This window comes from Ambystoma mexicanum, chromosome 4q (genome assembly GCF_040938575.1).
Source record: "Ambystoma mexicanum isolate Mex_15411 chromosome 4q, UKY_AmexF1_1, whole genome shotgun sequence".
Classification (NCBI taxonomy): domain Eukaryota; kingdom Metazoa; phylum Chordata; class Amphibia; order Caudata; family Ambystomatidae; genus Ambystoma; species Ambystoma mexicanum.
In genome coordinates, this window is record NC_090928.1 from 1,074,421,219 (window position 1) to 1,074,434,205 (window position 12,987).

The 12,987-nt window shown below is 53.3% G+C and overlaps 1 protein-coding gene across 4 annotated transcripts in view; it reads right to left on the minus strand.

The window, feature by feature from the left end:
* The window catches only part of WDR26 (WD repeat domain 26), a 1,161,882-nt gene that overhangs the window by 332,493 nt on the left and 816,402 nt on the right, over positions 1-12,987 (minus strand). For all 4 annotated transcript variants that reach the window (XM_069608652.1, XM_069608650.1, XM_069608651.1 and 1 more), the window contains one exon: positions 1,383-1,461. In XM_069608652.1, the coding sequence (XP_069464753.1) occupies positions 1,383-1,461 (79 nt within the window). The remainder of the gene's footprint in view (positions 1-1,382; positions 1,462-12,987) is intronic.

Consider the following 12,987-nt stretch of genomic DNA (forward strand, 5'->3'; position numbering starts at 1 on the left):
ACGAAGAAAACTTGCTAAATAATGAATAAACTGAAAGTAATTGGGAAACCAAGTTAAATGAAAGACTGAGGGAAAAGTTGGAGTTAATGTTCAGAGACCATTTGTCTTTTAAAATTGTGGCGCTACATTGGAGAAACGACTTGTTTGGCTGAATATTGAACCACTGAAGGAGACCTGGAACGAGTGGACAGTGTGGTCTAAAACTGCACTAAGACCAGAGAACCTCTATATGCTAACAAGGAAGTTTACAGTTGTGGAAGAAAGAAACCAACCATTGGTGTATACAAGACTTGGGGAAGGGAACCCTAAGTTGTAAAGAATTGTTGAGATACGAAACCAAAGCTCCAAGAGCAGTCTTTTGCGTCGCCTTTTGATAATGATCTTGGGGACGGGAACTCCGAGACAGGGGTGGCCCTGAAATTGTATTGAACTTGGGGAAGGGCATGCTGACCTTTACAAAAGCATGGAATTTCATTGCTTCAAGTCCGAAGCAAGGTAAACTGAACATTGTAATGAACCTATTGACATTTGGGAAAAAGAAGCTGAAGAATAAGCCCGAACTGGAAATAGCTCAGAACTTTACCTCTGGAACACTCCTTAGTTTATGGTGGACATCCCTACACATGGTTTTATATTAATTGTGAGGGCAAGTATAGGTTTTTAAACACAGACAGACCTTTCAGTTCAACATATTGACACAGACTTTCCTTAGTTTCTGTAGGTAGGGAAATCCCACCATAGCACACGGCAAGTTAAGCCTTAATCCATCCTGACAGTTGTTAAAAGCTTTTGTTATACTTTGAATCAGTCTGTGTCTCCTTCCATGATCACACAGATATGCAACAAGCATTTCTGACCCTGCAGTTCATCTGAACAGATAAGGGAGAACTGACAGTCACACAAAGGACTTGGGTCTTCAAAACAGCCATTCTCTGTGCACAAGAAAGGAACTTATCTTTAAAAGGAAAACTACACCTCTGTGGACCTTCCACTTCTTCTAAGCATATACCCACCGCACTTCCATTTCTGAAGGCTTGTCCTCGACATACCTTCTTTGGGATGATTTCTTGCCATATCGCGTTAACAAGCAGACTCCAGTTGTTTTTCAAGGCACACTGCAGCAGTTAATAGTGTCAAATACAGTCCAGATGCCCTATACTCATTGTTTCACTAAATAGGAGTAATGCAGTTCACTTTTACTAACCATTCTACTTTTCTAATACATGCTTTCTAATTTCATGGAAGAAAGATAAACAGACAGGTTAAGGAAACATTCTGTTTGATTAATTGGTAAGAAACTTGTCAAGATCTAGCAAGGCTTGATTTAAAAGCAAGAGGCATTTCTCATTGGAGTCACCAAGGTGGCTTCCAGAGTTTCTTACCTGAGTTGCTACATTTAACAAAGCTAATCGCCCATTTTTTGAAATTGTAAAGGACATAATTGGATGATCTTCTTGTACTCTGAAAACAGACACAACACAAGTTAATAAACTGCAACAGCTTAATTCTGAACACTAAAATCTGAACAGAAACATCATTTTCACCGTTATGCAATACAAAGTAATTAAACCAGGACCCCCAACCTCTTATACCAGGACAGCTTACTGGAGTGATATGCACTTAGAAGACACTGCCTCTTACAATTCACTTACGTTTTGAGCAAAGTATCATGGAATCAGATACCAGATGTGAAGATCTTATCCATCCCTTAACTATATGTTTTCTTTAACTGTTTGGAACGAATGAGAGACCCATAACTAGTTTTAAGGATTTGTGGGCTGAAGCTTGTCTGGTGTGGTTACAAACCAATGCTTTTAATTTATTGAGATGACAACCAACCGGCAAATAAAGCCCATCCTACCAGCAATGGCCAGCTGCACAAAAGCGAGGAGAGGGCACAGCGCGGGCTTGGTGGCACCAACAAGTGAAAGATGCAGCTGCTAAAGCCTTTAGTAAAAGAAAAGAAAATAAGGAACAGGTTACTTACCTGTAACTGTTGTTCTCAAGCATGGGTCTGGCATGGATTCACATGCTCATGAATATTTTCCGCCGTCAGGCTGGGAATCCTCGGTAAAAGAAAAAAAATCAGTTTCATTTCTGAACTGTGTTTCTCCCAACAACCAATCATTGGTTTCTGGGTCATACCTCCCCCAGCCAATGATGCCCTTTATCCAAGCCCCTCCTCTGGCAGTCATCTTCAGATTTGGTAGCACGTAAAGTGGCAGTAGACCAAGAGAAGTGCCGCAGAGGGGTAGGCGGGAGGGTTCGCATGTGAATCCATGCCAGACCCATGGCGGGGAACTACAGTTACAGGTAACGTGTTCCTTCTCCAGCATGGGGTCTGGCATGGAATCACATGCTCATGAATAAAGAATACATAGCAGTACACACATGCACAACCATGGGAGGTGGCAAGGCTCAACATAAGCATCTCTTATCTGCTCAACAGGTTGCGCAGCACTGCTTGGCCGACTCTGGACTCCTCCCTGGAATCCCTGTTGACGCAGTAGAAATTCGTGAAGGTGTGCGTCTACCTCCACGTAACAGCCCTACAGATGTCCAGCAGGGGCACCCCAGACAAACACAATTGTAGTAGCGATCGCTCTAGTGGAATGGGCTCCCAGACGGCCAGGCAGAGGTCGGTTTGCCAACCGGTGATAGAGCGGAGAGCCACCTGGAAATGGAAGCCTTTGACAGGGCGTTCCCATGGTTCACAGGAACAAAGTTCACAAAAGGTTGAGAGCTTTTCTGGAAACTCTTCATGCGGGCCACATAAAACATCAGTGCTCAAGCCACACCCAGCGAGTGCAAAGTCCTCTCCGCCGGCGACGAAGGAGTCGGAAAAAAGTACAGGTAACACCAAGGGTTCATTTAGATGAGTCTGATGGCAGTTGGCACTTTGGGCATGGAGGGGTGCATTCACAGCACCACCATCGTTTGTGAAAGGTCAAGTACGGTGGTTTACAGGATAGGGCCTGGATCTCACCCACTCGTGCAGAGGTGATGGTGACAAACATAAGTGGAACAGAATACATATGCTCGAACGAGGGGTCCCATGAGCCTAGCAAGCACCACATAAAGCTCCCACGCCGCCGGGACAGGAGCCTTCACCAGCAGGAACAAGCGGAATAGTCCTTTGACGAATTGGAGGGTCTTCCTGGGGATCTGGTGTAGCGGGAGATAGCCGTTAGATGAGCCTTGATGGAGGCGTGAGCCAGCCACGATTTAGCCAACAGCAAATATGGAAGCACCTGAGGGGCCTCGAACCTCAAAGGGTCAATCTTCTGGGAACAGCACCAAACAGCGAATCTCTTCCACTTGAGTCGAACAAGTTACTTACCAAAATGGTAATGTTCTTTCGATGGGATGTTCCTCTGACGTATTCCACATCTATGACAGTTGTGTCCCACAGCTGTGCACTTCAGAAACTTTTCAGCAGAGGGCGTCCTGCGTCGATCCGATGTCGCTCGAGGGCATCCATTGCGGGTCGACATCATCGGATGTTATATATAGGATGCACGGCGTCTGTTGCCTCCGTTAAGTTTTTTCCCTCAGAATATCTGACACCAGTCTCCTGCCAGTATAGCAGCCTACAGCCTTGCGGAATGGAAGCTGCAATCACAGAGGAAATTCTCCAGAGGGGCAGGCTGGAGGAACATCCCATCGAAAGAACGTTACCAGTTTGGTAAGTAACTTGTTCTTCGAAGGGATTGTGTCCTCTGACTTATTCCACATCTATGACAGACTCCCAAAGCAGTATCACACTTATGGAGGAGGGAAAGAATTGAGAATGTGAAATGTAGAGTTCCCAATCAAATGGCTGACTAGAGGACTGCCTTACCAAAGGCCAAATCCTGCCCATGGATGGAGTCCAGGGAGCCCATGGATGGAGTCCAGGGAATAGCGTTTAACAAAAGTATGCAGAGAGCTTCACAAATATTGCGAATAGGAACACCCCTTTGTAGAGCCGTGGAGGCAGCCACACCCCTAGTAGAGTGAGCCCGTAAGCCTACCGGAGGGTCCTTCCCGGCCAAACGGTAGCATTCAGAGATAGTCAAAATAATCCATATGGACAAGGTCTGTTTGGAAACAGCCTGACCCAAGCGGTGTCCAGCATAACCTACAAAGAACTGATCGTCCACTCTGACCGGGGACATCCGTGAAAGATAAAAGCTCAAAGCTCTCTTAGGATACAACCTATGGAGCCTCTCCTCTTCCTTATCAGGATGCGGAGGAGGATAAAAAGCTGGAGGAACCACCTTCTGGCTCAAATGAAATTCAGACACAACCTTCGTAAAAAAAGAAGGTCGCACCCGCAGGACAACCCTATCCATATAGAAAACAGTAAAGGGCGGCTTGGCAGAAAGTGCCTGCAATTCACTCACTCTGCGTGCGGCAGTAATCGCAACTAAAAACAGTTTTAAAAGTTAACCGTCTCAACGGACAAGAATGGAAGGGCTCAAACTGAGCTCCGATCAGGAACTTTAAGACCAAATTCAAATCCCAACCTTGCACCTGGAAAGGGGACGGTGGAAACCCATTAGACAGTCCTTTCAGAAACTGTGAAATCAAAGGAATCTTAAAGTAAGAACACTTCAGACGAGCGCTTAAATATAGACAGCGCTACCAGGTAACCATTAATGGTACACACTTGAAGGTCCTTGTGGGCTAAAGAAAGCAAAAAAGACAACACCATAGGAATGGAACATTGGAAAGGATCCACATTCCGACCCCTGCACCAGTCTCAGAACTTACGCCAAATGGTACAGGGATGTTGTTGCAAGCCACCTGGCCAAAAGCAACAACTCCATCACGTCATCTGGGAGGTCACAATCCTTATATCTCAACCTTTCAGATACCAAGTGTGAAGGTTGAGACCTGACCTCTGGATGGAAAACCTGACCCCCTTCCCGTGAGAGCAGATTGTCTCGGTAGGGAAGACAGCGTGGAGGGCAGATGGACATGTCGAGAAGGTCCGGGTACCACGCTCTCCAGGCCCAATCTGGTGCAATGAGGATCATTTGGGAATCGAACCTCCGCAACACCTGAGGAATGACAGGGATTGGACGAAACTCTAACAGCAGTGGGAACGACCACTCCACTATGAACACGTCCCCTAAGGCTCCTCTTGGTGGAAATTCCCGCGAGCAGAATCTCTCGCACTTCCAGTTGACATTGGTGGTGAAGAGATCCACTTGTGGGGTTCCCCAAAGGGCGAAGATCTCCAAAAGGACTTCCTGAGCTATCTCCCACTCATGAGAGACCGTGCTCTGCCTGCTCAGAGCGTCCGCCGACACGTTTTCGTCTCCAGCCAGATGAACTGCCGAGATTGAGATTTCCAGTTGGATGGCCCAGAACCAGAGCTGTATCGCCGCCCTGCACAACGGGAGTGACCCTGCCCCACCCTTTATGTTGAGGTAGTGCATGTCCACCGTGTTGTCCGTCATAATCAGGACAGTCTTACCCCGCACAGATGGCAGAAAAGCCTTCAGGGCCAGCCTGATGGCTCTGAGCTCTAACAGATTGATGTGGAGTCTAGACTCCGACGGAGACCAACGGCCGCTGGCTGTCAACTCGTTGGCATGAGCGCCCCTTCCTGTGAGGGGGGCATCCGTCACGATAGTCACCTCCGGCCATGGTTGCCAAAAAGGTCCCCCCTTAAAAGATTTCCTTCATCGGCCCACCATAGAAGATCCTGGGTGACCGAGATCGAAATCTGAACGGGATCCGACATCTTCCCGGAGAACTGCGACCACTGCATATTTAGAGCCCACTGCAGGGATCTCATCCACAGTCTGACCTCTGGCACCAGAAAAACGCAGGATGCCATGAGACCGAGCAACCTTAAGAATTCGAAAGCCGGGAGACTCTGGGCACGTTGAAACGTGTCCACCATCTGCAAAATGGGATGAGCCCTCACCTGGGGAGGCGACCGCTGCCCCAGGGACGTGTCGAGCACTGCTCCGATGTATTGGAGCCGCTGGGAAGGTGTCAAATGTGACTTCTTTAAAATTAGGGAGAAGCCCAGCTTGTGGGCAGGGAATGGCAGGTTACGGACAGATAATCCAGGGCTTGCTTGGGAGAACGCGCCCTGATCAACCAATCACCCAGGTAGGGGTAGACGTGAATCCCCCCCCTCTCCTGAGGTACGCTGCCACCACCATTATCAGTTTTGTGAAGACCCTCGGGGCGTAGGTCAATCCAAACGGCAGGACCCAAACTGAAAGTGCGAGTCGCCAGCCGCGAACCTCAGGTACTTCCTGTCCTTGGGATCAATCGGCACATGAAATTAAGCATCCTTGAAGTCCAGAGACACCAACCAATCCTGAAGTTGAAGGGCCTGGAAGACTTGAGAAAGTGACCATCTTGAACTTGTCCTTCCTGAGAAGCTTGTTCAACTAAAGCAAGTCCATGATGGGTCTCAATCCGCAGCCTTTCTTTGGGATCAAAAAATAAGGGGAATACCATCCCTTTTTCCTCTCCGCTACAGGCACCAGTTGGAACAATACTTACCTGTAACTATGTGAATATTCCCTGTCATCAGGCCGGGAATCCTCGGTAAAGAAAAAAATCAGTGTCATTTTCGTTTCTGATCCGTCTTTCTTAGTAGTAACCAATCACTGATCTCTGGGTGATACTGCCTCCAGCCAATGACTGCCCTCTACCTAAGCCCCTCCCCTGGCAGCCATCCTCAGATTTGGTAGCACGTAAAGTGGCAGTATGACCAAGTGAAGAGCCGCAGAGGGGGAGGGAGGGTTCGCATGTGAATCCATGCCAGACCCATGCTGGAGAACAACAGTTACAGGTAAGTAACTTGTTCCTTCTCCAGCATGGGGTCTGGGATGGATTCACATGCTCATGAATAAAAGAATAGGAACAAGTTACTTACCTGTAACTGTTGTTCTCCAGCATGGGTCTGGCATGGATTCACATGCTCATGAATATTCCCCGTCGTCAGGCTGGGAATCCTCGGTAAAGAAAAAACCAGTATCAGTTTCGTTTCTGATCTGTCTTTCGTAGTAATAACCAATCACTGGTCTCTGCGTCATACTGACCACAGCCAATGACTGCCCTCTACCTAAGCACCGCCTCTGGCAGCCATCTTCAGATTTGGAAGCACGTGAAGTGGCAGTATGACCAAGTGAAGAGCCGCAGAGGGGTAGGCGGGAGGGTTCGCATGTGAATCCATGCCAGACCCATGCTGGAGAACAACAGTTACAGGTAAGTAACTTGTTCCTTCTCCAGCATGGGGTCTGGCATGGATTCACATGCTCATGAATAAAGAATACATAGCAGTACACACATGCACAACCACGGGAGGTGGCAAAGGCTCAACATTAAGCATCACATCAACTCAACATTAAGCATCTTACCTCCTCACCAGGCTCACCTCAGGCGAACAGGTTGCGCAGCACTGCTTGGCCGACCCTGGACTCCTCCCTGGAATCCCGGTCGACGCAGTAGAATTTCGTGAAGGTGTGCGTCGACCTCCACGTAGCAGCCCTGCATATGTCCAGCAGGGGCACACCAGATAGGAACGCCGTGGTAGCTGCGATCGCTCTGGTGGAATGGGCTCTCGGACGGCCAGGCAGCGGTCGGTTTGCCAACCGGTGACAGTACATGATACAGCCGGAGAGCCATCTGGAGATGGAAGCCTTCGAGAGAGCCTTCCCCTGATTGACAGGTCCAAAGTTCACAAAGAGTTGTGACGTCTTCCGAAAACCTTTCGTGCGGTCCACGTAGAACTTCAGCGCTCTAGCTACATCCAGCGAGTGCAAAGTCCTCTCAGCCGGCGACGAAGGCGACGGGAAGAACACAGGTAACACCAAGGGTTCGTTGAGATGAAAGTCCGACGGTACCTTGGGCATGAAGGAGGGGTGCGTCCTGAGCACTACCCTCGTGTCGTGGAAAGTCAAGTACGGGGCCTTGCAGGAAAGGGCCTGGATCTCTCCCACTCGTCGTGCGGAGGTGATGGCCACGAGAAAAGCTGTTTTCCACGATAGAAACTTCAACGGGGCCGAGTGCAGAGGCTCGAACGGAGGTCCCATGAGTTTGGTCAGCACCACGTTGAGCTGCCACGCCGGGGCCGGAGCCTTCACCGGCGGGAACGATCTGAACAGTCCCTTCATGAACTCTTTCACCAGACGATGAGACCACAAGGACGTCCGGCCCGTGGTTCTGGTGTATCGGGAGATCGCAGCAAGATGAATCTTGATGGACGCGTGTGCCAGACCAGCTTTGGCCAGCGTCAGCAGGTACGGCAGCACTTGGGGAGCCGTAATCCGTAGAGGGTTAATCTTCTGTGCGTAGCACCAGACAGAGAACCTCTTCCATTTGTGTCCGTAGCATTTAAGAGTCGAGGACGCCCTGGCCTTTGCAAGAACCTCTCTGCAATCGGCCGGTATGTCGTATCCTCCAAACTCTAGCGCTGCAGGAGCCAGGCCTGCAAGTTCAGCGACTTCGGGTCGTGGTGGAGGATGGCGCCTCCTTCCCTGGAGAGTAGATCCGCGTCCGCCGGCAGCTTGATTGGCGGGGACGCCGACAAGTCCAGAAGGTCCGGGAACCATATCTGCCTCGGCCACGCAGGTGCGACGAGGATCATCCTGCACCGTGACCTCTTGAGCTGGTTGACGAGCCGGATTAGCAGAGGCAAGGGAGGGAACGCGTAGAGGAACAGGCCCTCCCAGGGGAACGAGAAAGCATCGCCCATGCTCCTCGTCTGGGGAAACCTGCTGGCGAACCTCCGGCACTTGGTGTTCGTCGCCGTCGCGAACAGGTCGATCTGGGGTGTGCCCCACCGTCGGAAGAGGCGATCCACCAGATCCTGCCGTAGTTCCCACTCGTGGCACGAGCGCAGCTCCCTGCTGAGTGAGTCGGCGATGGTGTTTTTTATCCCTGCCAGATGAAACGGCACCAGAAGAATCCCTTGGGCGACGGCCCAATGCCACAGGTCCTGCGCCTCCTTGGACAGCGCTGGGGACCTGGTTCCGCCCTGTTTCCTGATGTAAAACATGGTGGTGGTGTCGGTGAAGATCCTCACCACCTTGCCCTTGAGGGACGGAAGGAAGGACCTGAGGGCCCAAAACACTGCACGGAGCTCCAGGACGTTGATATGCAGGGACTTCTCCGTCGGGAGCCAGAGTCCCCTTGCGTGCAGATTTTCGGTGTGCGCTCCCCACCCTTCTAGGGAGGCATCCGTGGTCACAGTCACCTGGTGGGCTGGGGTCTGGAAGTCCATGCCCGCCGTCAGATGCGCGCGGGTGCCCCACCACCGTATCGCTCGTCGGAAACTCTCGTCGAGCTTGATCCTTTCCTCGAAGCTGCCCGTCGTCTGGATCCAGCGCGCATCCAGGAACTCTTGCAACGGGCGCATCCGGAGCCTGCACATGGGAATGAGGTAGATGCAGGAAGACATCATCCCGAGGAGGGACTTGATGGACCTCACCTTGGCCGCGTCGGCCACCAACATCCGTTGCACCTTGCCCAAGATGGTCCTGGTCCTCTCCTCCGACGGGGAGGCCAGAAGGGACACTGTGTCGAGCCTCGCTCCCAGAAACAGTGCGACTTGCGCGGGCACCAGGTGGGATTTGGCGTAGTTCACGGAGAATCCCAGGTCCGTGAGGAGTTGGACGGTCCTTGCCGTGTGGACCACGGCGAGCTCCCTCGTCTTGGCGCGGATGAGCCAGTCGTCCAGGTAGGGGTAGACGTGAATCCCCTCGCGGCGCAGCTGCGCCGCCACCGGTGCGAGGCACTTGGTGAAAACCCTGGGTGCCGACCGCAGTCCGAAGGGAAGGGCTTTGAACTGGTAATGACGCCCTTGGACCACGAATCTGAGGAATTTTCGGTGCCCCTTTAGGATGGGAATGTGGAAGTAGGCATCCTCCAAATCCAACGACGATAGGAAGTCTCCTTCCTCCAGCTGACCCAGGACGTGCTGGAGGGTGACCATCCGGAACTTCTGCGCCTTGATGAATTTGTTCAGGCGTCGCAGGTCCAGGATGGGGCGCCATCCTCCCGTCTTCTTCTTCACGAGGAAGTAACGCGAGTAGACTCCGGAGCCCCGAAGCCTCTTTGGGACGAGTTCGATGGCGCCCTTTCTGAGCATCGCCTTTACCTCCAGGAGAAGTTGAGGGACGTGAAGTTCTTTCCTGGCCACGGGGGGGACGCGCGGGCACCTTCTTTGAAACTCGAGCGCGTGGCCCCGGGCCAGGGCGTCCAGCACCCAACGGTCGGTGGAGATGGACTCCCACACGCTGACGAAGCCCGCCAGCCGGCCTCCCACCGGGGTGCTTCGGTGGGGGCCCGACCCCACGGCCGGTTCAATCCTGCTTGGACGCGGCCTTGCCGCCTTGGCCTCCTTGGCGACGACGGCGGGGGCCGCCAGACTTGCCTCGTCCTCTGTAGGCCTCTTGCGACGACGAGCGGGCCGCTTGACGGTAGGAAGCGAAACCGCCGCCGGAACCTTTGGAGGCGCCCTTGCCTCCGCCGCTCCGAAAGGGCGTCCGCCGTTGCTGCAGTACTCCAAGGGCCCGGGCCGTCTCAGTATCCGCCTTGATGGCCTGAAGGGAATCGTCCACTGTCTTCCCAAACAGGTTGTTCCCGTCGAAGGGCATGTCCAGGACCCTGGTCTGGACGTCCTGCCGAAAGTCCGTAGCCTTGAGCCATCCGCGACGTCGAAGGCAAACGCCGTTGCCCATCTGGCGGAACCCAGTGTCGGCGATGTCCGTCGCCACGGTGATGGCGTGGTCCGAGGCCACCTCACCTTCCTGCAGGATCTCAAGGGCCTCCGCCCTCTTGTCGTCCGGCAGAAAATCCAGCAGGGGAGCTATCTTGTACCAGAGTTCCCTGTCGTAGCGGGCCACGATAGCCAAGGCGTTGGCCGCTTTAATCGTCGTCGCCGCCGACGAGATGACTCTGCGTCCCATGGCATCCAATTTCTTTCCCTCGCCGTCCGGCGGGGAAGTCGACGTGGAGGCCGCACCCCCCCCCGCTTTCTTCCTGGCTGCCGCGGAGACGACGGAGTCCGGGGTAGGCTGCGCCCGGAGGCATAGGGGGGCCGAGTCCGGGACCCGGTACTTTTTCTCGTACCGGTCTCTTTTCGCTGGCGTCGTGGAAGGGTTCTTGAGGAGGGAAAGGCCCTCATCCCAAATGTCGTCCAACAGAGGCACTGCGAGGACCGTCTTCCTCTTGGTCTCGCGCCGTTGGTAAAGGAAGCCTTCCTTTTTCTTCTCCTCAGGGCAGAGTTGGAAAAGCTCGGATGCCCTGGCGATCATTGAGTGGAACGATCCAATCTCGTCGGGCGGAGAAGCCCTGGTGGGAGGCGACGACGGAAAATCCTCGTCGTATGCCTCGTCGTCCGTACCCGTCGCTGCCGTGTCAGTCCCCGTATCATCCCCTCGGGTGGACGGGGAGGAGGGCTGGACGGGGCGCGACGGTTGAAAAGGAGGCGGTGGATGGATCCTTCTTTTCTTGGTAGGGGGAACACCAGAAGGTCCCGGTTCTGGATCCCCCGACGGGAGAGGTTCCTCCGTCGGTAACGGTAGTCTCGTCCTTATCTCGGAGCATAAGGACTGTATAGCCAACAAAATGGCCGCTGAGTTGTCTTGCGGCGCTGGCAGAGGGGAATCCGACGGGCGAGCAGGGGCCCCGTCGGTATCCTCGACGATGTCGTCGTCGTCACCTGCGTCGGGGCCCATTCCGACGGGCTGGTCTTGTTCCACGCCTAGGCCGTGGCTTAAGACCTCGATCAGTTCCTCTTCTGAGGTTGAGGCCGAATCTACGACGACGCCCTGCCCCCCCTTCTTCCCCACGGAGGGTTTCACGGGGGTCCTATCGATGGGCACGAAAGAAGACTCCCTCCGAGGAGGCAGGGAGATTCTGGGCCCCGAGGCCGCCACCACTGGTGCAGCCTCCACAGGCTGGGCCAGGGCCGCCGCGACCGTTTCGATAGAGGGCTTGGTCGAATGGATCAAGGCCTTCACCACCTTAGGTGCGCTCACCGCCTTATCCTTGAGGGAGGGGGCACTGCCACGCTCCTCCTCTGCCTTAGAGCTCGACCGGGGTCTCTCCAGGAGCTTCGCCGGGTGCTCGGCCTTCCTCTTACCCGACCCAGAGCGTTGGCTCGTGGTTGATGGTGCCGGGGAGGGTGCGCCCTGCCTGGCGCCCGTAGAGCCCGACCGTTCGGCGCTCCCGGTGCCAGCGGACTCGCGGTGCTTGGCCTTATGTTGGGCCCCCGTCGCCGGGGCGCCCTCAAAGGTCTTAGAAGACCGCTCAGATTTCTTCTTCTTCTCGCCAGACGGGCTCTTACCCTCCAGCCAGCTGGCGAGACGTTGATGGCGGTCCTTCATGGTCCGTTCCGACATGTTGCCGCAAAACGCACAGTCCTTCTCCACGTGCGTCTTGTCCCCATGAAGGCAGTAAAGGCAGAAAGAGTGTTCGTCCTCCTTGAAGACGTTCTGCAGCTGGCATCCAGGGCAGGCCCTGAACAGCTTTCCGGGCGTCGAGCTTCCCTTCTCCTGGGCCATCTCCGAGACCGGGCCTGAGAAGCTTCTGGAGTCCTCCGAAGTGTAGCTCGACGAAATCTTCACCCTTGAGGGGCACAGATGAATCCGACACGGGTCCCCGTTGATCGGATGTAGGATCGGTGGAGCTTGAGGCTCTTTTGACCGAAAGAATCGAAGTTTTTGTGAAAAAGCGCGAAAAAATAGCACTAACGCTCGAGAGCAATAGCACGAGGATCCCAACACATGAACGTGCGGTAAAAATCTGAAGATGGCTGCCAGAGGCGGTGCTTAGGTAGAGGGCAGTCATTGGCTGTGGTCAGTATGACGCAGAGACCAGTGATTGGTTATTACTACGAAAGACAGATCAGAAACGAAACTGATACTGGTTTTTTCTTTACCGAGGATTCCCAGCCTGACGACGGGGAATATTCATGAGCATGTGAATCCATGCCAGACCCCATGCTGGAGAACATAGCAGTATACA